We start from the raw sequence: 25,271 nt of genomic DNA on the forward strand, positions 1-25,271 counted from the left end.
TTTTTTACCTTTCACGATGAATCGGCAGAAGTATCGTTCACTGGTGATTGAGGTCCGCCAAGTGCTATAGTCTTGGAAAGCAAACAGACGACTTATAATCCAGTTGCGTATGGTACATAATACTTGAAAAGAATAAAATAAGCAATTCGTTAATCCTTTAACCGATTCGGGATATTCACGTTATTTGTGATCGAAGGCAAATGTATATTCATTCAAGTTCCCTCACAACTGGTTGTCCGTCTCTTAGTTTACCCATGGAAAAAATACGACCACGGACCAAAGCTCCGGTATCCAACGACTCAACTTCACGGGTATAAATTCAATCTAGATTTCGTTTCACATTCGATGATACCTCTCAATGCATCTTCTTTATTCATGCTTCTTTGTCAAGTCACTTCATGTTATCCGAAATGCACGTATTATACTCAAATTTTGGGACCTATGATCGAGACACGATGAGCTTCGCGATCATGCAGTCGGATTGGCGTTACTCTCTAATGGAAAGGCATTAACCATCCGCAATCGCTAATTTCCACGAAAAACCATCAATTTTATAGCAAGTGTTCTTTTTGAATAGCAACCCGACTCTTCGATGTATCTTTTCGCGCCCACTCCTTGCGAAGGTGGCCAAGCCGCTTAGCAAAGACTTTCGAAGGTACGAAAGCTTGAAAGATGCACTTCGGGATCACGCCAGATTATTTTCTTTAATATTTAGACGAGACGTGGCCAAGAATATGCGTCTTTGAAACGCATTGAAAGTTTTTGACTAGTCGAGGATTCCAGACAGCTGTTTGGTACCGAAACTCTCCTCCGAGTCATTGAAGTTTTAGTAACAAGTATGACGACCATCTGCAGTTGTAATTCACTTACACTGCTCGCCTCGATGGCGCAAAAAAATAATGGATGGTAAAATATTTCGAAGAAAGATAGTGAAAACATTTATCGTTTACTTATACATATATATGTATATACATTATACATGTTTCTGATTTGAGGAATCATTTTTGTTAAGCGTGGTTATGTATAGAAGTGGCTTCCGTCTGAATACAGATACTCTTGAATCACGTTGCATTCATTAGGACCTTTGTGCGACGATGCGAAAACGTGAGAGCACTGCTATATTCAGACGGAAACCATTCCCGTGCCGACATTTCAACGCGTGCCTACCTATTACATTATACCGCGATGTAATAGCGCGTATTGTACGTTGACGGGAGAAATTTTCTGCATTAAAAATTTAACGAATGGATCTCTCTTTTTTTTTTTTTTTTCTCGTCTTCCTCATTTCATTTCAAGTATTAATATCATTTCATGGCAGCCTTAAGCTTGCGAATATTAAAAATTATCACCATACTGACAATGTAGAATATTTAATTTTCCGTAGGTGAATATTCTGGAATAATTCATACGCCCGCAGGGGGCTGTGAAAACCGGTGGAACGGCTGCGATTTCGGGAATTAATTTTGAAAATTAAAATTATACACATCCCTTCACATCGCCGACGTTTAATTGATTTTTCTTTTATTTTATTTTCTACCTTTATATCTGACCCACAGCTTACATGCCGGTACTTTATATACGTAGATTGAAAAACTCTCGTGAAAGGTCTGCTGAAAAACTCACCGTGTATGTATATCGTTTTTATTTTTATTTCTCTTCTTTCCCCCTACGTGCTGGTTTTTCCTACCACCGATCGGGCTGCGAGGGGTGGAGACGCGATCAGAGCCAGCTGCGCTACGATTTATTCTCATACGAAACGTCCCGTCCATTAATTGAAAAAACAGACGCCAGACTATTGTGATAAGAAACGAAATAAACGTGCCTCTCGAAACCAAATGAGTAGTTTTTCTTCGACGCTGAGACAATCCACTGTTTTCTCACCTCGGTACTGTTGAATGTCGCTGCTTTTATTTGAACAAGATTGAAAGAATTTTAGCTGAACAGCAACACGAATTTTTTTTCACTCGCACTTGCGTGCACTGAGAGAAAAAATATTACAAGATAACGTGCCATTTTTCATGGCAGAATGGGGACACGGTCGATAAAATACAATGGTGTTTTATGGTATACTTTTTTTAAGAGTTACCGTAAATATCCTTATATTCGCCATCGTTCTGTGAAAGAATAAGAAACGAACTGCGAATAAATATTAAATAATTTTTGTAATTATTCTCTGTTATAAAAGTTACAATGTCTTTCGCTAATTTTTCCCTTGACGTTGCGAAATTTTAACTTCGGCACCAGTCGCATATCAAAACTAATCGCGAAAAGTCAACCTCGGACACGGTCTTCGTCCCAGTCAAGACGGTAACATTTAGTAGCTCTAATTTAACGAACTGCGTAGTTGTAATATAGGATTGTAAATTTGTATGTCTGAATGTCAACAATATACGACAACCAGAAACAGAAGATGAGGGAGAAAGAACATCCACGATACTATCGCCATCACATTCCCTTATCCCAACCTGGCTTTTTCTATGTTCAGCGTGAGAAAAATTACCATACGAAACGTAAGAAGCCCTATTTCGTCATGTCTATTTATTTACCTAAAATGGTCATACTTATCATTCGTAAATCTTACGAGTCAAATCTTAATTATCTCTTAAGCTTGAATAAAAAAAAAAATGGCCTTTTTTTTAGAATTCTAGTAAAGTTTAAAAGACTCGTGCACAATTCGATATTTATTGTAATCGAAAGCTTAAAGTTACGCCGTTCGCTAAATAACTTATTTTGATTCAATTATTAATTATTATATCAATTAACTAAATACATATTGATTAATTGTTGATTAAAAACGAATAACTGAAATAGCAAAATGAAATATACTATATACTTTGACTACACACGCGGTTAGTGTATTAATTCGCTTGGTTTTTAGTCGGTACAACTTAGTTTTGCAATATTTTCTCCGACTGAATAGTATAATGCAGTTTCAACTACGTGTGAAAGTACCTTCGAATAGTTTTCAATTGAAATATGTAGCAATTTTGATTGAATCCTTGTAATGCTAGAGGGTATGGTAGTCTACTGACCATCAAGTGTGTTTCAAACTATTCCAGTATAGTCACGTTCTTGAATTCAAAAATGCTCGTAACGGTCAACGATATGTTATTATGTTCGGTCATTGTGGTCTGATTCCCTAAACGTACGAAAAAATCTATCCGGACGGAGAAGAAATAATGGAATGTAAAACTTGACCGCATGGCAACATCCGTTGCTCGTGAAAGCGCGAGGTTAACGGATCGAAGTCGTGAATATTGGCGCTGGGATTCAATTTATACCACAGAAAGTTACCGTCAAGCTCTTCGTCGGAATAAACGATATCTCATTTTCCCTTGGTCGGACTTTTCCTCGGGTGCCTCTCGGTCCTACATCAGGAACATGTGATTTCACACCGGCACACGCCTCTATATATAAAACGTGCACGACTTTTCACGTGCATAATGGATATCTCTTTCTTTGGCTCGCCTCTTCGTCACCACTTTCCTATACGACCAGACGGAACGAATCTTTGATGGAAATCCGTTAGACGATAAAATTGACCAATCCTCCCCAATCCCACTTCGCGTCACTATCATCTCACCAAATTTAGCTCATCCTTCTTAGTTCAACTATGTAAACCACCGGCATGGCCAACGATACAATGTCACCTCGGGAAATGAAATAACTTTATCAAAGATTTAATCTTATTTCCTACAAGCCAAAAATACATTTTATACATCGTGCTCGGGGTTGGCCATAATTGAAGTCAGCTATAAACTTTACGTTGAAACGGTCAACATTTCACAGCTGATTCAAAGTTTGGAGAAAATCATTTTGAACTTTCCGCTGGAACCATTTCTTTGGAGAAAGGTTCCCGCGCTACCAAGTAACACATCGTTGTTCCTCACTCAAATAATAATGTCGTTTAAGATGCGTCAATTTATCGAGTAGTTAATCCTCGCCTTGACCTGAAACGATCAGAACCGAGAACAGTATCGTCGTAGCCTCTGCAGTGTTCAATTAATCTCCAACGACAGTTCGGAATTTCAGACAATTGGTCTCCTAACCAATGATGACTCTAACCAGGTATGTTGCTCTTGAAACTAGTGCTCGATTAAGCTCGTCGTGTTTCAACAAACCGTTACAATCATTCCTAAGCGCAGAAACATCTACGTAAGAAATTTTCCGCGGCTGAAATTACCTGCCAATAATTGTAGCGGATGCCTTATATCATATATTCCATGGCCACGCTCATTGTCGTTTCTACATACCAAATACTGCGGGCTGCATTTTCTTCGATATAAAGCAACACCATTGGCAAGATCAAACGGAAGTGGACTATTTCTACCACTTTGTCTCAATGATCCAAGTCATAATATTGTTGCAAAAAACAGTCGTACTAAGTTTAACCCAACACGATTCAAGTCATCCGTTCGAGGCCAAATGGCACTGCGCCATTCTTCTTTCATTATAATATTCTCTTTTGGCCAGTACACAATTTAGCCACGAGTGTCGCTTCGTCGGTTGTTTTTTTTTTTTTTCTTCTTCTTTCCACCGTGCTCCTGGGTAGTGGACATAAAAGCGTAATGGTCACGAACGCAGGGTACACAGGAAGGCCCGTAGAGGAGAAAAGGTTTACATCCTCGGTAACAACTCCGGGCTGCTTCCACCGGCACAATAGCGACGGAATTTGTCCTGGTTTTTGTTACGTGGTAGGCCGCACACGGTTCAATTACAAAGATAATTAGTTGGTCGAGTTCCGGCGGGCCTCATGTATGCCGTAAACTGCACATTCTGACAGCAAAAAGTATCCCTGGCAATCCTGGACAGCTTGCTTAGGAACCCATGGTCGTCCAGTTGGGCAAGACGTAATCAAGTTGCTCAGTCTCGAATAGAAGTAGACCCGACAACGGACTCCCGGATGTAACGTAGGGTAAGAAGTACAGTCAATGACATCCCTACAGAATAGAGAGACTTGGACAAACGAACGTATGCGCAATGAAATGGTGGTGGGTGACTTATCCTTAGGATCTCACTAACGTACCCCATACCTTAGTTCAAAAATATATCAAGGATTGTACTTGAGATGGATTGTAAAAATTTTCGTCCTGATTTTAAGAATCCGAATTATGGAATGCTGGCACTTTGCATTAGATACACAAAATTCGTAAGGTGATCTTAAACACGAATTTGGATGAAAATTCGTTAAACTTATCGAAATCATTCATTTGGACTCATGCTTACCCTGGCCTCTTTAATATTTTCAATAAAAATGATTGCATATTTGCTTTATAGCGGAATAGTCTAATTGACTGATCGAATTTCAGACAAATAAAAATTTACTCTTCGTTGGTATGCACTATTTCTCGTAGTGAAAGATTGGACTTGTGTATTTTGTCAGATTGTATACGTGTACAAACTGTTTTTCATCCCTACAACCCACGGGGCAAAAGTTTATCTTCAGTAGCGTCCACCTACGTGGGGATCGGATGTTACAAGATATACGTACGCGGCAGGTAATCACATTACATTTCTCAGTCGTGTCGCGCTCGTCCCATGGACTGGTGAAAAAGTCCGCCTAGTAGCTGCGACATAATTCACGTGGGGACCTTTATTCATTGAAATAATCCTGCAGCACGAGCCGCACCGAAATTCTTTAACGTATAGGAATGAGTGCGAGAATTTCGATACCGTCATATTTTATCGGATACATATGCATGTATATAAAATATATATGTACCATATATGTATGTATAAAAAAGTATATCGATATGAATTCTCCTACTTGTGGAGCAAAGAAAAAGGTGATCCGAAAGAGTTCCCACCTCTCTCACGTACCTACTGAGATGGTCCGAAAAACTGATACGGCATCGTTTTATCCGTCCTCTTATCCGTCTTCGCCCCGCTTCGATCAGCCAATGTAATCGCAAACTTCTTTGGCCGGACAGCAAGTTTCATTTGATTATCTCTTAGACTTAGACGCTCCACCTTCAAGGGCCATATATTCGCTCGATCGATGCTCTTCGCTCAGGCAATATCGCATAATATAGGCTGCGTGTTCCGCTATACTACACTGAGAAAAATTTCATTTGTTACAGTAACTAGAAAAATTCAGTAAAACAGGTATCGTTAAAGAAAACCGTTTGAATATTGTTGGAATTACGAAAAACGAGGTACGCCTAACTATTTTGCGCTATCGTCGATCCTTTTTTGGTAACTGCAATGCAAAATCAGTTTGTTCGGTTTACTGCGTTTTTTTAATCAAATAAGGCTTTAACGTCAATCTATTGTTGCACAAGCATTAAATTTTCAACGTGTTGTGCTCGTCGCAAAATCAACAAGTCTTTCACAACTCAAAAATAATGAGTCATGTAATTAATCGGTTACTTTTTTCTGTTTCAGGTTAGTAATGATCAGGCCTCACACCTCATTCTTACCTCATCTGTACGGTGATCTTGCAGCATTTCACATTTTCCAGTAACTCGAAAAGTTTTCAGGTGCGTATTTGTATATATAAGGATGGGTTTACGTGTCACATTTATGGCTTGACATTTTTATTTGGCGTGTTCTTTTTTGCCCGCGATCTGAACGGCTAGAATGTAAACCTAAGTTTTTCACCTGTATTCTTTAATCAGATTACTGATCTGACAAATAAGCATACGAGTAACAGAGTGATGAATGATAAAATCTTGGTATAACTTCTCCTCTGTGACTAACAATTTAGCGTTTTCATTGTCTTTGTTTCCCTAATTCTTTCCGTCCACCGCGCATTACGATCCTTTTGAGGGTTGAGGGTGTTTCATCCGATACTGTACCAGGTCTAGTAAGGTCCCTGCTAGGATTGTATTACCAATTTCAATTCCTAGACCATTTCTGTGCTGCAAAAACTATACCGATCGATTCAGCCACCATAAAAGTGACGTGAAACGGTCTTTACGGTCGTTGAATTTCCATGTTTTTATTGTTTTTCGTTGCGGGATTGAGACGCCCGTCTCTTGCTCGGTTTACCAGGGCTGAAATCGTTTCCGCCAGTCTCGCCAACCCGCACGGGTAAACCAAGCGAGGAAAAGGGCTTCCTTGTGACATTTTTTTTTTCTTTTTCTTTTTTTTCTATTTTATCCTTCCATCCATCCGGACGTAGAGTAAAATTTTGTTATACCCACCAAAATGAGCGCTCGAAGCGAGATCAAAACTTCACTAACCAATACGTTCGCAGTCATTTTTCGCTTCGTCGACCTGTAGACAATGGACACATAGATATTCAACATACATGAACGTAGAATCGATCACAGGGATTCGACACATTGCCTGATAGGCTTTAGTTTAATTGACTAGTCCAGTTGTTTCGTGTCTGTCACAACCTCTCAATTATCAAATTTACGTGATTTTTACTTGTAAAAAATAAATTTAGTGCTGCAATCATTGACTAAAACATTCAGCCTTACGAATTGCGAGGAACTCAAATATCGCGTCGACTCGCCGAACACAACGTGAATCTACAAGAAATATTGCGCCCAACGTAACGCAAGTACTAGTTTGAAAAACAAAAAAAGCTGAATACTAATGTCCGAAGAAACACTTTAGTGTAGTAGTTTCTTTCATTTGCGCAGCAGAAAATTCATGAATTCAGCTTTCGAAGTAGATATGTTTGAAAATTTATGTGAGTAAAAAAAAAATATCAGTCCCGTTGAAAATAAAACTATGACTCATGGTCAGTTGAGACTGAAAGTCACACGGAGATGTGCATTATTTCCGATCGGTTTACGGTATTTACGCGTGCTTCATCATGCAAGTAAATGCAACGTATATGCGGTCTTACGCAACTTATGCACCGCATGCAACCATACGTCGTACGTAGAGCGTATAAAATATGCACCACCTACATCAAGACCATTAAGTCAAGCCGGACGGGAATCGATTGGACGTTTCTTGTGCCGTTGGACAACAAGCAAGCTAGCCAGTCGAAAGATAGCCGCAGGTATATATCTATACAGATATAACCCGAGTCCGAATAGCCAATATTCAATTAGTGGCGAGGTTATTAAGACTCCCGATGATTCACGAGCTCGGATAGTAGGCCTCCTCCGACGTGCCGTACTGGGATACGAAATGACAACGGTTATACATTTAATTGAGCTATTAATTTTAGTTATAGTTACTGATTAGCTTCCTGAATACACTCCTTTGTCTGCTCCGAATTTCATACATTTTAATCCGCGGTGTGCTCGTTTCTTGACTGCTGAATACCCTTGAAGGGAAATAAATTGTTATGGTTAATCAAAATTAACAAACATGCAATGTGACGACGACTTGTAGATATTTGTAACAACTATAACTTGCGGACAAGCGAAAATGTTTCGATATTTTCCTTTCTGTTGCTTAAAACTTGGTGGATGTTATTTTTCTCAAATATATCCCGTCAAAGAACGATGAATCTAAGAACGTTAAACTTTTTTATTTTATTTAGTGAGAAGTGCATTTTTGTTCGTGTCAATTTAAATGTTCGAAAATCATTGTAATGCAGTTTATATCGTCAGTATAAATTCACGAATATAATCATTTTCTATTCAGACGAGTGTCATGATTTGATGTCGGTTGATGTAACGTAATTCATATACAGTTAGGAATTATATGTACGTATATTTTCATCATTTAGGAACTAAGACATCTGCAATTGAAGTTTATTCGATATCGATTCATTGTTAAAATGATATCATGTTTAATTTCTTTCCTGCCGCAAATCATGAATAATGGTACAAACATTGAACATTTGTAACGAATTTTGATCCTGACGAACAAACTGTGACCAGCAAAAAAAACTTGTGAATTTCAATACTTTACCACTCGTGCCAAATGTACAAATTCCGATCCACCAATCAGCCGTTGTGCTAAATCAAGTCCTTGCAAATTTGCGGCAAGATACATGTGCCCGGTGGAATAACGCTCGTCTGAAGCGCGGCCTCTCTCTTTCCACCTTTTAAGGGAACAGCGTCTCAGGATCTGCCGAGGGGATTCTGTATTATCTACTTTCCCGCCATAAAGGCGCGGAAGCAAATCCCGACGCTGTTGAAGCTTCCAGCTTCGTAACGTTCACGGCGTTCTTGTTTCTTTGTCGCTTTTACGCTCACCTCATGATTTTAACGATTTCATGCATTTTACTCTTAAACGGCCGATTTCACCTTCCGCTTCATGTCCCGGTATTACGCGGCTCTAATGCGAAACGTACGACATACTTACATCCGGCCGCCGTAAGAGTACCTGCAGCCTCCTCATATATGCCCCTATTCGCGAAGTTGGGTCCGCACAAGTGCGCGTAAAAAAGAGAGGAAGAGATGAAAAAAAAAGGTAAAAGAAAAGAAAAAAAGAAACTCGCAGTGCGTGCAAGTGCGTAATAACACTAATAACCAATATAGACACCATGATGACCTGCCGCTGCCTTTCGCCCTTGCCGCCTATATAATCACCGCCCAGATTGCAGCCGTAAAATATCCACTCTCGACACTGCGTTAATAATTGATAGTTTCAGCTTCGGTCAATGAGGAATATCATAGGTATAGAATAAAGCGGATAAAATTTAAAAGTAACGTGAATAGCGCGTGAATATGTTCGTTTAATGATGTTCAGGGAATTGGACGCGTTACATATCAATTCGAATTTCATCAATCTTTTATTCCGCAGATCCTTGCCTTCCGATAATCCGGTCGCACAGTTTTTGCACATCAATTTCTATCAACGTATCTTATATAGAACTCTGGTCCGTATAGTTTTCTGAAATAACATTTCACCCGCGAGACGCAGGGTATTGGTATTGGACGTACCTACGTATCAGAGATTTGTTGGCAGTAGAAAGCTCTCATAACAGGCGTCGAACCCTCAACGAGTTGACTTGATCCCCCAACTCTGCCCCAACGTATCCATCCATACGGTGTCTGATATTTTCCGAGCTGGAAGAATAGTTATGATTAATTGTGCCAGTGGATGGGTGGCCAATCTGGCCCTTGTCAAAACAAAGTCTCATTTTCTCTCTATCTCTCCCAACGCAGTGGCGTATTCATTTTCAACTATTTTCATCTCAAAGTTTACATACGAACGTCGCCCACTTGGACATGTTACATATTTAATCATCGTCCTCGAAACTTGATCGTTGGACCCCCGAAATGGTCACCCCGTTTGTTTTAGCCCACCGATCGACAGGATCTTCGTACTTGAAAGTATGCGGATAGGAAAACGGGTGAAATTTCGCCGGGGCTGAGACGAAGGCGATAATTTTCTTTTTTCAAGATAAGGTAACGGAATGCCGGGAGTCGCTGATGAAAGAGGTGCAATAAACGACAAGACCCAGTCAGTCACCGGCTCGGGGGACTCGAGGCGCAGCAGCATCCGCGTCTCGACGTCTGCGCCGCTTCTAATTAAACCGGAGTTGACTCATTACGGTCGAAAGCTCGGGGCGAAGCCTGGGATCAGGTTAGACGCCTCGCGAGTCGAAGAGCCATAAGACAAGACGCCTTCGCCAAGCGTCCCGGTGACTCGGTGCATCCCCTTCCATTCCCGACGCCGCTGCTCCCGGCGGAGTGCTGACACCCACGATTCCGGCCCTACGTCTTCGGCGCAGGTGTGCCCAGGGTGCCGAGTGGCGAAGAACCGACGGGGATGAGAAAACGCGCGCACGGCGATAGCGCTGAATTACTCAGCGCTAATCCCTCGCAATGTAATATCGCCGCACCGCCTCGGCAAGTTTATTCATAACCCTGTAACCGGGATGTATATCTGCTTTACTCGCGATCCACACTGAATATACACCCGTACCCCCGCGTCTCGGTATCCTACCGACACCTTGAGCCGGGGCTAAATGTGCCCCGCACCCAGCCCAGTCTATCTACCACCACCACCACCACCACCCCGAACTACCTAGGGCAGAAACGGCGACGACGGCCTACCTAAGACCTACAAATTACATCCTTGGATATTACTTCCGCTAGCTTATGATCTCTGCAAAGTCGGCCAATTTAAACCACCCGAAACCACCCCTGGGTTGTTATTAACGCGTAGACCTCAGCCAAGGTGAAATTTCATACTGCGTGGTTTTGGGTATTTGGATTTGTTTTATTTTAACTTTGTTGCTATCTGATTTTGGAATTCTCTGACGTCAGATGAACTTTGATAATTGACCGTGCTTTTTTTTCGGTGCACAATACAGCATGTATGATATTAGCTAACATTCATTGAATATCACAATTTTAACGCGAATTTTCATGCCACAAATAAAAGAACCGACTCTCTGCGTGACACCACTTGCAAAAAATTTCAAAACTATAAAGTTCTTAACTGTAACCCAGAACTCTTCTTATTATACCACTGAGGTTGACCGGCCTCTGATGTAACCGTCAAAATACATACGGGCTCGCATCAAGGTACACAAAAATTTTATTCCAAATATTCGAGGTAATATCTTTCCACTCCAAATCATTCCCCGGTGCTTCGTGTATCAGCTCCGAAGTTTTTGCTTCCTTGGTTAAAGGCGATTTCAACGTACGTATACCCACCATTCCATCCTAGAAATCAACGATGCAATCTTTTCGGTCCCTTGCGTTTGATTGAATTGAATTATTTAGAATCGTTGTACGACCGAGCATATCTACGAGTGCCTCTGCAGCAGCCAATATCCGTAATTCGGTTGAATATTTCACCGCATAAAGTTGTAAAGTTGCGGTTCTCGGCAGTGCGGTGGAAATTTTAAGGTAAACGATTACATCGCGTACCTCCAATCGACCTACACAGAATTCGAATTTCAAGCCGTCTGGTTGATGTATGAATGGTGGTATACAATTTCACGGTTAACGGAACGAAACCGTTGCCTTTAATTTCAATTTTTACGCAATTTTTTCTTTTTATCTTCTTTTTTTTTTAAATTCTTTATCGATTTTTTAACCCGTAAATATAATAAATCCCGTGCAAACTCAACGTATTAGCGAAAGCACCGCTCAAACGCGGAACGATGACAGTAATCAAAGCAAAAATCGATGTGTGCTGGCTTGCGAGTATATATCAAAACTGGGTTACGTCGAAGTACTGTTTTTTATTTGACCATTTTAAACCCACGATAAATTTCACGGCTCGTCAAATAACGCATGGAGGGAAAAAAAAACAAACTGAATTTTCTCTCTCTACCCTTCGTTGCTTTGCCTCAAAATCGTATTGATACTTTTACCGGCGCCCTAAGTCTGTCGAAATTTCGAACCTTCACTGATAAGTATTCGCGTACTCGACGCGCCCTCGAGCTCGTAGTTTCCTCTTCAACAATTTCAGTCTCGTAAGTACACATATTCACATATATACACTACCTGCAAATTTACGCAGTAGCGTATTTACTCGACAATCTGTTTGGAACTTTAACGTGAATGTGAGGACTGGGTTTAGGCACGGCTCGCAAATACGGACCGATGATTTATTACTTATTTTAGAAAGTTGAAAGCCCTTGCGAACAATGAACAGGAAAGGATAAAATGCTTCGTTTACTTCCCGCCAAGCAATCTCAATCCTTTGAGGTTTTCTTTTCTGGAGTTCCTCAGAATTGAGGTTTTATCGAGTACGCCTGGAATGTAAGGATCTCAAGGCTCGATTTCGATGTAGAATTTTTGACATCTTCGAAGTTCCATTGAGTCCAAACTACAAAGGAATAAAAGCTTGCGGGGTTCAAACAAGCTCGGAAATTTCGATTCGTGTACCACTTTGAACTTTACACTGGCAACACAATCCACTTTAGTTACGTGCTTCAACTAATCCACCGTCCCCTCCGATAAGATATTACCTCAAATATTTTCACCAAGCTTGCGGAATGTCGAACCCATGCCATATAATCTTCGACAAGCAGCGCGATCTGTTCACATCGCTGAGAACAATGAGGTATTAAGAACCCAGGAAATGTTCTCAGCCGCTGTGACCGGACATTAAAGACCTGATGTCTTGGGCTATCAGGCGACGACGTAGTGACGTATCGATCGGAAAGTTTCTTGCGGACATGTGCCACGCCAATGAAACGCCAGTTTCATCCCAGTGTGTCTGGAAATCGGAAATGGCGAAGCTCGAATTTCTTCCATGTTCGTTTTTGCCCGTGAACAGGCAGCGTTCTAGGTGATACCGCGCGAAGTGTTGCCGGTGGTAATTACGCCGTTCCGCGAGTTATAGAAGCTGCTTGTGTGCGAATTGCAAGGGTTGTGGATCCAGGTCCGTTGCATTGTTTCCAAAGCAGCCGCGTATAACGCACGATGACAAAACAGGCAAGCCGGTGCGAGGCTGAGAAATAGGCGGTGGTTGCTCCCACGGTAGGTTAAGGCAAATTTCATCTTTTCATCCATTCTGTGCCTTCTTTATCCATGCCACGAGATCGATCCAGAGATTGCCCTCGTCATTTTATGCCTGTTACGTGCCTCGCTGAATAGGCCAACTCAGGCGCAAAACTTTAACCGGGAATTGCTACTTCGTTGTCCATTTACTGACCCTGGTCGACCTTCCACCTTACTCGTCCTCTTAATCACTCCTCGTATTCTTCATGACCAACCGACAACGGTGAAATATAATCGCGTATAACATGTTTTTCACATTTCTCGCCACCGTTTATTACACATTTATTATACACGCATTACGAAAAGATCGGTGTTGATGTATTCGGACTGTGTTTTAGTCGCAATCCAACACTCCGAATACTTCACGCGTCTTATTTCACTTCAATTTAACTTCACCTATGACTGGCATCTCTTTTCCAAAGGCACAGAGAGACTAAAAAGAAGGATACTTTTGGAATTCAATTGTCGATGCGAGATTTTGGCTGTCCAAATGTGGAGGTCCAAGAGAATTAGATACCTATTGCGATTAGTTCAACACTTTGTGTTATATTCATCTGTTATGCGTCAACTTGATATCTTATGACATTCGATCGTCAAACAAGGTGCAAATGTAGCACATGTACGGACCCGCATAATTTAGATTCTAATTTGATTCAACCTAACTTATTTTGCACTCGACACCTGCTAAGGTGTTGAATAATTGAATGAATCATTATTTTGACACATACGGGCTTCCACCCACCGACAGGATTTCAGCACCCAATTTATTTATTTTTTCATTTTTTTTTTTTGCAGCGTATACTCGATATCTCGTAACGATTTAGAGTGTAGATTATCGCATGTTCCGTTGTACCAACTCCATTACTAGCCTTGCTGTTAATTAATTCATCTTTTAAGCTTCGCGTGCACGTGCCACTCGGCTGTGAAATCAAGATCAAGTAACGATATGTGATTATTATTATGATATACGAATACGTTGATTGTATTTTTATTCAAGTGAATTATACAATATTCGAGAATCGCTTCCTTCCACCATTGTTACAATCGAGTCGAATAGGAGAGAAATAATCCTAAAGCTGTTGAAATTTCTTCAGGCAACCTTGGAACGATTGATCCGCGACAAGAAACAGCCTCGTGCTACTATAGCCACGTTGAAATAATTATAATCAACTTGATGTAGAGAGGAAATATGAATCTGTAAAAATACTACATGAAATTTAACGATTCAGAGATAATCTTGTACGAGTTTCATTAACTGGCTGCACAATCTCAACAGTTCCAAGACCCTTTCCACACATTTCATTGTAATATACCATTCGGAAGAATCATTGCAAAGCAGTATTTTCAATACTCTTTTTTTCCACAAATTGTAAATCCGTACGCTGCCATCGCTTGACGGAAATGAAGTAGCCAAGTACCAGCGTGTAAATACGCAGCTTTACGAACAACCGTATATCGCTCGTCTACCTACCCTTCTATCTCGGAAAATAATTCCGTTTCCGCTAAAATCCACGGCTATTTTCCGGCTTTGTTTGCTCACGCCTGTCCGTGCCAGGGTTCGTTTGGCGTACCTTCAAACTGAAAGCTCCACGGTTTTGGCTCGCCAGGTGGAAAAATTGTTCGACGATGTAATTTAAAGTTTCATCGAATTCCCGCCTGTGGCAATCAATCGTAACGTCGTCGGAGTGGGGTAACTGCCTGCAGGCAGCCGTTGCAACGAACCAATTCTGCATTATACCGTTCGCCCCCCGGAAAAGGTAGGATTTTCCGTATTTTTCCGGTTAGTCTGAAAAAATCGAGGCCAATCCATCCGCGGTTCTTCAATTCTTTGAGCTCTTTCCGTCTAACTTTTTTTTCTCTCGTCCACCTGTAAGTTGGGTAACATTCTGCGGTAGGTAAGGTTCGAATGAACGATTAACGTCGGTTTAGACCTTGGATACAAAATGAAAATTCCTAGGTGAAAAGTAAAAGAATTGATTCGAATCCAGCCGCTTGGGTATACGTTTGTAATTCCCAATTTAAGAATACGGACAATTTCTTCTCCGCTTATTAAGCAAACTATTATTTCAACAGGATACTCAGGCTCGAGAAACACAGTCTTTGTACGACGGGTATATTTGTACCAGGGGCATAAGTAATGATCTAGTAAACCGATACCGATACCGAATCACAGAGCCGCGGTGCTATAGGTTTACGATCACAATTGGGTAAAAGATACTCTTTCGACGTTGAAAAAAAAAATCCTCACCGTACTTGTAACATATATTTTACCATGTTTCTTTACGACCGTATGCCGTTACGTAAACGCTAAGTATTTGTTTCATTCCATTTCTTCCGTATTATAGAAGTGTGCCGAGTATCTGCATCGCAGCCGATCTTACGCTCGTGCATAAATCATATACAGCTAATAAAAAGACGCGGTCGAGGAGAATAGAAAAAAGTTATTGGCTAGCTAGGATGATTTGAAATTTTTAAGGGGATGTACCTAGTCAGGATTTTTCAAAAATGTTTTTTTTTTTTTTTTCTTAATTTCATTTTCTTAACGTACGTATATTCAAGTATATGCACAGAAAATTTCACGTCGATTTGACAAATATTCTCGAAGTTATCCGCACATTTGCAAAGACACCCCGGAGCGTTTGAAAGTGCTTGTGAAACTTTGATCGCGTTTTGCTCAAAACTACGTTTTCAAAGTCGGTGAGCGAGATTTGAAGCGATCAGTCTCAAACTTTTACACAAGCTTTATAAACATATTTTTCAGTTCTTGATCGAAGGTTTTTACCCGCCGACGAATATTTTCCATTTTATAAACAAATCAAGGCGGCATGATGAAATTTTGCTCCAATCTTTTCGATAAACCGAAAACGTAAACGCGATTAGTAAAACGGAAGTAATCTTAGAATACTGACCTCGCAACACGGTTTATAGTAAAAACTGTAACGCACGATGATTGGCGGTCAATTTTTCCTGCACGTTGAGTCATTGTCATTAAAAAATATTTCGCACGCTAAAAGTTTTTCTAATCTATTTTTCTCGGCGTGTTGTTCATGTCGACGGAAGCAGCGTGAGATAAACTTTTTGCCATTATAATTATTCATTATGAAACTGCTTTCCGTTCCTTATTAACTGCGTACAATAATAACCACTCGGCTAGACTTGGACACGTTTTGAAAACATAAATTAAAATACTTTTTGTCCGATTGTACGATTGTACTGTTTTTAATATCCTTTGCGAACGCTCACCTTGCAGTATCGTAATTACATCCACCTTTGCTAACCGAACTCCGACGGTTTAATGTCTGAACTTCATGAGGTAGCACACGTGCGAGTTTATGAAAGATTTATACAACTTTTCACACGCGTGTTTAAGTTTGCATAAACGCGTTCACGTTCCCAACATTATTAGTCACTACATCCGCGTGTACAACATCGGCGTTTTGCACACACGAACCGAACTCTGGAATACTAGGGAAAAAAAATTTTTTTTTTTCCAATCCACCAAATTTTTGTCTTCTAAGTAGCAAAAACTGTGGAAAATACTTCGTACTATTCGGCTAGCTTTGAAAAGCTTGATAGTATAACCACGAAATAAATATTTGTCTATGTCAGTCGCGGTGAGAATATTCCAACAGATGTCACTGCTTGACGTTTTTTCTTCTATTCCCTGTCAAGCCGGGATACTGTTCAGACATTCCAATAAAACCATCATATCGAAAATCTCCATTTCTGACATCATCGAACGATTTTTTGAAATATTTTTCATCCCGACTCGCCGTGATGTAAAATTAATTCTCAAGTAAAATCTTGCTTATCGTCGATACTCACTGAAGGTTTCGTAAATATCTTTTACAGCTACTATTTATAAAGTAATATTTGCTGATATTATTTCGTTCCCTCGAAGACGGTTTTTCCTCTACACCGTTCAAGTAAAGATCCCTCTGGGGAACATTTGCGGTCTACTGAATTCAGCACGTGAAGTCTTTCGCAACGATATTTGATGTTTATTGAATTTTTAAAAACTCCTTTGGTAGTATAGTCGACTGGTTTTATTTCCTTTCGCCGTGGCATAAAATACAGCAGCAAGCGTCGAAGTGAGAAATTTCAATAATAACGAAAAGAAATAAGTTAAAGTTTCCGCGAATATTAAATAACATACACGAGGTGGATAAACGCGCGTTCATTACAGAGATGTTAGAGAAGCTCGATTTTCTACTGGTTGCGCAAATTCCCAAGTTGAAATTAGCTGTCGTTCCGATCTGGCGCTCATGCATCGGCACCTACATCTGTATCAGGTGAATTACTCCGCCTAATGTTCACAGGCAAAAGTATAAAATTATATTCATATTTACCGTTCGCCGTTTGTTGATCGCCCGGCGAACAATAAAATAGGGGATATTTCCTCATATATCGTGAAATATAAACAGACTTACAGCTCGCTAATAATCCACCGCGTGCGAAATCGCCGTTAAAATTATCCGTTTCTCGGCTCCTCCGTTTGCATTTATGCGTCAGAATAATTTACGCGTGGTGTTTGATTTGCGATGCAATTTACGCCGCTGTTACAAATTACATATTCTCCGTACCAAAGCTGTGCTGTCCGCATATCAAATGTTTCTCGAATAATAATATCCATTTAACCTGTTCGAGTGTAATACATTATCAATTCTTTTTTGGATACTACAATTTTCTACACTCGCGTGAAAAATATTTTATTAATTGATCGTCATGAATTATCTTGGTTACATTGATTTGGATGAAACAACCGTGTGATCAGTTTTGTAAAAAATGTGCAGGTTGCATTATTTTAGCGAAATCAAAACTGTAATAAAATGTATTTATAAACAAATTGCCTTTTACACAGTCGTAACGTACATATCGGGGAAATTCTAATCACCGTTCCATTTGGAAAACAGTATTATTAACAGGATTCCAATATTTTCTTTCCCGGTATAGATAATAATTGTATTAGTCGGGTTTCTTTGAATTCTATCTTTCGATGAGAACAGAATGATTTGATCAAAAGTAGAAGCAAAAAACCGAACAGCACCTTTGTGAATAGATTGAATTTGGATTTCTACCACACGGAAATCAGTCGAGCACAACTAGAGCTAGAAATGTTAAACAGATGATACGTTCGTCTCTACTTCCTGGTCTGAGGTGCCGAAAGCAATTGCTTGTAAGACACAATTGGAGGATGGCTCCGCTATATACTTGAGCGGCGATGACATTTATGAGACGAAGATACTGCTTCTGGGCCACCTCTAACTATGCAAAACTCAGCACTGCCGTATACAAATGGCGTACATAGCCAAAGTTCGTACATGTTCGTAGATCCGTTCACGGTGGCATTTCGACAATTGCCAGGTATACTCGCCGGCTAACAATAAGAACGATGAACCGTGTTATCCGTCACTAAAAGCGAGACGAGACATCTCCTGTCTGGCTGACAAGCTTCTATTTGTGTCTCGCAAAGTGAATGAGCAATAAATTATTTTCACTCGTTATACAATCACCTCGAATCACTCAATTTTTTTTCTTTTTTTTCGAAATATTCCTCGAACTTGACTTTGATCATTAATATTTATGTTAGCATTTTTGCATCTCACGCGTGCGATTTACTTTTGAGTTCATACTCACATTTGCATTTGAAAATTTGTAAAATCTTTCCAATGCAAAACAGGTAGCTGCTCCTCTGATTTTTTGGACAAATTATACTACCATCCCTGACGAAACCTTTCTTCTGAAATTGTCATGCTCTTTTATGGTGTAAATCGTACACATCCGTAGATACGTTGATAAATTCGAGCTGTTACAAAGTTGTAATCACTTCCGTATACTAATTATGATAATCGACAGAAGCGTCGTAAAAATTAATTAACTCAGTTTATATTAAAGAAGGGAAAGAGAAACGAGCATCGGAAAGATGAAAGTGAACAAAAATTTCATCCAAGTTCTTAATTCTATCGGAAACTTTCAACGAATTTTTCTTCGTCAGTACTCATTGTCAGTGGATGTATATTATACAAGGTATCGAGTCTCTTTCTCCTTTGTCCACAAAACACTTAATTCGCTTGAAGAAACATTTTTTTCCGGAAACAGTTACCATCTTGTTATAGAATAACTGTTTCGAGTTAAGGAGAAAAAAACAGGAACGCGGAAGGCAAGAAGTTTTTCAATTATACAAATTGGTAAATGTCCGCAACATTTTTGACTTATCGTGTAAATTTGGCTGCGGATAAAAAGTAATCTTCCGTCACTTTCTTCGTAACATGGTCATTCGAATGTCACAGTTGTTTTATACGACAATCCGAAGCTACTTCCTTCAATTTGTATTCAAAATAATATGACGAGCAAATACATTTATTTCTGCAAAATTTTTGTAACATGTTGAACGATTTATATTCAGAATTATACATTACACGTGTCAAACACAAAGAGTTGAATTTACCAAGATTAATTCTAACGATGATTTGCGACACCAAACTCGCGCAAAATCTTACGCGAGTCACTTTGAGGTCATTTTTTCTTTTTCTTTTTTTTTTCATTTCTTCTTCCTATTTTGAAATATACTGTCGCTCTTTGCCCCTTTCCGAGAGAAGTTGCTGGTCGACCGGGCTTAAATATGTCTGAGCGTCGGCGATTACTATACCCAGCCATGCATGAAACTGTTCCGGTAGTACCGCGGCTCTTTGAAATCCTCTTTCCATGCACAGCGGTAGTGAGTCGCGGTTCCTAAGCTGAAAACATCTCGAACACAGGGTCCACGAAGGCAGCGCTTACAAGGCTTTCGAAACAAGCAGCCATGCCAGAGTGAATAATTCACACTCTATTTTCACCAGCCACGCCACAGAGTCGTCCTCTGTTTACTTATTACATCGTTTAAACGTCATAAACAAGGCTTCTTTCAAGGTATACGACAAAGGCAGCGGAAGTGGCTTCTGAAGGATGCGAAGAACGCCCGCCATGATTCTGCACCAAATCCTCGTTCAAAGTTTGCTAAAACTTTGCGAACAAAGTATCGCACAAAGCCTCCCAGGGCTCGATACCCTCGTGGTTCTAGTTAGGTATCCACGGGTAAACCGACTTTCCCCTGTGTCCGAATGAGACGACTCTTCTCCCTGCCTTCCTTACTTCCTTCCTTCCTTCCTTCCTTCCTTCCTTCCTATTTTCGCTCGGCTGGCTCAGAGTTCGTTGTCTCCGTCGTCACTGGGTGCAAGGCATACCAACCGTCACCGCACGTGAAGACGCCTCGAAGGCAATTACCGCAGACTGCTGAAACTTCCTGCCGGCGTATACCCGTAATTACGATCTCAGGGTTGAGGGAGGCAAAAGTGTGTCAGAATGGGTATCGCGGATGACGGCTGCTGCTCCCATAAATAACTACCTCCGTCGTATGTATGTACATTCAAAGCAAAGAACACCTACCAACCCTCGAGTTTCCTCCGACGACTCTGTTCATTGGGATGGACCGAGCATTACGAATATCGTTTTTTTTTTTCTTTTTTTTTGTTTTTGTTCCAATTCATTTCGAGATTATTTTTCCTAAAATTGTGCATGGACAAAGCGATGCATCGACAATACTTATCATTGTGTTGTTTTGTGTAGTGATTAGGTTCCGGTGACAGTTCATCGTGTGTCTTTTTCATCGCCGAATCTTCATTCCTATTCTGCACATCCGTGCTGAGGGGATGATTTTTGCAAACGTACGTGAAAGCATTTTACAAATCAAGATGTAGGTACAGATTTTTCGGTGTATCGAAACAACCGTTCTACTGTACAAATTTACAGTTTGCGAAAATTCCATGGATATATACGTGGTTTTGTGCAATCTATCGAATGGAAATATCGCGAAGTCTGGTCCCACTGTATCCCCAATCAAAAGATAACCGACAGATCCGTCAATACCGCAGCTAGATCGTAGCGAGGAAGCTACTGACCTGAACTCGGAATGGCTCAAACCTCCAGCATCGTCTCGGTGGCGTGGACGGAGTCGACATTGGGTCAGGAAATCAGGTTGGCTGGTGGGATGAGCGAAGGCGGGGGAGATACCGTTTCTACATTTACCGTGTCTGCCTCAGCCAAGCGGCGAGACGAAGACGTAAATGTAACCCGGGTTTAGCTTTGCCAGACGGTTTTTAGAATGACTTTGAAAGAATGACTTATACTTATATGTTCAGCGGTGAAGGAGTTTGATGCTCGTATTTCCATCCTGAGCGTGTGAATACGTATGCATAGTGACGTGGCTTCTCAATATGATTTCCATGGAATCACCGTGCCAGTGGAATGAGCTCATTTATCCTAATTGGGACCCTTTTTATTTAGAGAACCTCTTGCCGTTCAAGGTACAAGTCTTATCTCCAATTTTCAATTCACATCTTCTCAATAAACGGTTAGTCTAGGTACTAAAGAAGCTGAATACCTTCTCAGCCTTTGCAAATCGTATCCGCGTTTTCGCCGATGGAAACTCAGATAGGATTTATTTTCTAGTCTATGAATACAGTCAGCAGGAAAACTTACTTTTCGTTATACTAGTTCTAACGATATAAAACTATTTCGGTGTTGGATTCTTCACGTACATTCGTCCAGAAGAACTATATGTACATCCCCTGAGGTATATTCTGACCGATTTAAGGCCACCAGTGTAAACTGTAGTGCAGATTAAATAGATGGTAGCAGACGATAACAGTGGCCTTGAATCGTTCAGCATCCACGTGGTGTACATCACCCAATTTTTACGTCGTCTATTTGAACCAATGAAATAGTTACGAATTCAAGACAATTCTCACTTGATCATTATCGATATTTGTACAGTAAGTTCTATTCAAGGCTTCAACCATCTTTGAAGTTTTTGAAATTCTATGACATCGCAAAGTTGTTGAAAGATTCTCGAAGTCTTTTGAATCTGTAAAGTCGTTTACGAGTCTGTTGCAGTATTGGAATCGACTGTGCGTATCATCGTTAGAACAGTAATGTAACGATTCCAATCATATGGACCTACTTTGTTCAAAATGTAACGTGTATACTTTCATTCCGATTCGCATAACGATGCGACGCAATAACACAACAAGGAATTAAACGCCCTGTGTATTCCTGATGGTTTATACGATAATGATCCCGATGAATACATCGGGAAGTACTCGGCGATAGTTTTAAGAGTCGTTAAGCCCCGAAGAGAAGATGGCTTATCGAGTTGGCTTACCAATAATAGATATTGTTGCCATTTGTCGTTACCGTTTCACAGTGGCCATTAGATTAGCCATTTGCGCTTTCTTATCGCGCAACTGCCGGGAAACACACATTGGTAGGCATGCATGGCAGCCGGGTTTGAGTTCATAAAAACACACCGTCCGCCATAGCGCCCTGGTGCTGCCATAACATTTTATGAAAAGGGTCGAGAAAGGTGTTACTTAAACAGCGCCTCGCGAAACTGCAATCGCGTATACCTCCTCTCTTCCTCCATTTCTGTCTCTTTTCCTCTCCGCTTGCGTCTCTTCATCCCATCAGTGCTCATCCCTGGGGCGTTTTTATCGTCCCTTGTCTTTAGGCAAATGTGGGCCTCGGGGGGACACGTATCTCTGAATTATTACAAGCCCGTCGCTTTCGCCCGGGAATACCTTAGAGCGAGTCAATGGGGTCGTTCTTTCAACGGGGAAATCGCCCCTTGCACATTACTATTTACGTATATAATATAACACAGGCGGACAACAAAACAAGTGTATTGTCCGGTGGACTGGACCACCATACATACCTGTACATTTTTGGACATGCTGAATTCGAATCCATTGTCAGAATTGCCCGATCAAATCCAGATTTTGAGTTATCTGTGGGGGTCAAAAAACAAAAGACACTCGACCGACGGACTAAACTACCATACCCAGATGTAGGTAGAATCGTTTTTTTATTGCATCAATTGGGTATCACAATAAATAATAATGTAACCTAACCTAACAAAAGATACCTTGTACCGTGTTCAACAATTGTAAATAAAAAAACATCAGGCTTTTGGATTTATTTTCAAGAATGAGAGAAATTTCTTTGCATTCAGGAAGCATTTTTCTTTGCTGTTTCATTTTATAGTTCATTTTAGTGTTTTTTATACGCGCGAAGAAAACGTTCTTGCTCTGCTAACTGCTCTGTCGCAGATAAAAATTCACGAATGAGATTATAAATTTAAGTAGTTTACAATATTCTATTTTCAACGCTCGGTCGTCATGCGAAACGATGACGTAACCGTGGTATTGGAATTCCGGTGTCCCCGTTATAAATTACTTTTATTCGTTGTTATTTCGGACACAACGGAGCATGAAAATTAAGCCGCCCCTGAAGGCAGGATACGGGTCATAACTTTACTTCAAGGGTTTCGGACGGTGGATGCACCTGCCTCCCAACTTAGTGTACATAAATTGGTGTTTTGGCAGCGAGAGAAAAATTTTCTTCTCTCTTCGTATTATCCTATTCTTCAATTCTTTTATGCCACGCATAGTTTGTAGTGAAACGTTATTTAGTATCGTAAATCCTGAATGAAACGTATTGTTCTGCCAAATTTTACAACATTCTTTGCAACGACAAAATTCACGTGGCAGTCATAAAAATTCATTGCAATTTTTCAGGCTCTTCGAGTTTAAAGTTGCAAATTTTTTTATTCGATTGCTGGAAAATATTATTGTTTTTTAAAATCAAGATTAAGTCGAATAAGGTCAGTCGTATATGTTTCGACATGTGTTTCGAATTTGAGAAATCAAAACACCAATTTCTCGACCTTGCAATCTCGACAAGCCAAATATTCTCAATATTCTCAATATTCGTACTTAAACGTAATTAGGATAACCGTATTATTGAGAAAACTGTAATGTGCTCTGCTTTTCATCTTTGAATTTTCCGAGTCTGATTTTACGTTACGGGAATGGCTGCTCCCGTGATACGCCCCTTCCATTACCAATACCATTTTCTTTCAACGACCCCGTCGTTTCTCGAACCATATACCAGTATTAAGGCCACGTCACCGATACGGCGACTAATCGATTACTTCATAAGCGTGGTGTGGTACGAGGCCATAGTCGACGTGTCTTTATACGAGCCAGAATTGATTAAGGACCTTTAATGTTTCCATTTATTTTATCAATCCGCGTTTGGACTTACCGACCATCTGTACCAACAGCGCGGTTGAGAAACTCCCAACCATTAACCTCAATTGTCGGTATTTCATCGCTATCCCTAGATACCATCCCTGTTAGGCGATAAAAACACCACCTTGATTTAATTGAATTTTAAGAGCTCGATAAACTTGATCAAATCCATGCTTCACGCTATCCGAGGAGTCGAAATCATACGTAACATTTTTAATACCTACCTATATATGTGAGATGGTCTCCGCCAACTGATCCACTTTTTTTTTTTTTTATCTTCTCGGATCTTCTTCAATGTATGTTATATTTTTGATGGCAGCAGAAAGATTATTTTTAGGTGAAAAAAAAATGGAAATAATTTTTTTTGTTCAATGCGACACCTTTGATTTTGCTATAAATTTTGTAGGGTATTTGGCAGTTTATTGGGACCGTAGAAAAAAAATTGACATCGTGAAACTCGAGTTCTTGCCGAGTGGAAAAACTATTTTATTGAGAAAGGTGAATTAACGTACATCTGAGTTTTACTTTTCCGTGAACTATTTAATGGTATTATCGCATTAACTTTATTCACATCACATTCTTGCTAATTATCGGAGCTTGCAAAGACCGCCCCATTTGCAAAGACGTCTACCTCCTTGCTGAAAATATTCCATTTAACGAGGTGTCTAATTGTTTAGAAAATTTACAGGGAAATGGGAAACTTCATGGGATTCTATGCATGTGAGAAACTACAAGGGAAACGTTATGGAAGTATAATTGTATCCTAAAATCGACGAGTTCTCTTATTTTCACAAGTACTTCGATACAGGCGAGATGCAAA

The 25,271-nt window shown here is 40.2% G+C and overlaps 2 protein-coding genes across 2 annotated transcripts in view; both read left to right on the plus strand.

The window, feature by feature from the left end:
• LOC138190342 (CCR4-NOT transcription complex subunit 6) overlaps positions 1–6,404 on the plus strand; it is a 319,292-nt gene extending 312,888 nt beyond the window's left edge. Inside the window, exon 5 of the mRNA XM_069133007.1 lies at positions 6,385–6,404. Coding sequence (XP_068989108.1) covers positions 6,385–6,389 — 5 coding nt within the window. The 3' untranslated portion in view covers positions 6,390–6,404. The remainder of the gene's footprint in view (positions 1–6,384) is intronic.
• twin (CCR4-NOT transcription complex subunit 6-like twin) overlaps positions 1–25,271 on the plus strand; it is a 238,797-nt gene that overhangs the window by 44,193 nt on the left and 169,333 nt on the right. The gene's annotated exons all lie outside the window — the stretch shown is intronic.

Source organism: Neodiprion pinetum, chromosome 1, assembly GCF_021155775.2.
Source record: "Neodiprion pinetum isolate iyNeoPine1 chromosome 1, iyNeoPine1.2, whole genome shotgun sequence".
Lineage (NCBI taxonomy): Eukaryota > Metazoa > Arthropoda > Insecta > Hymenoptera > Diprionidae > Neodiprion > Neodiprion pinetum.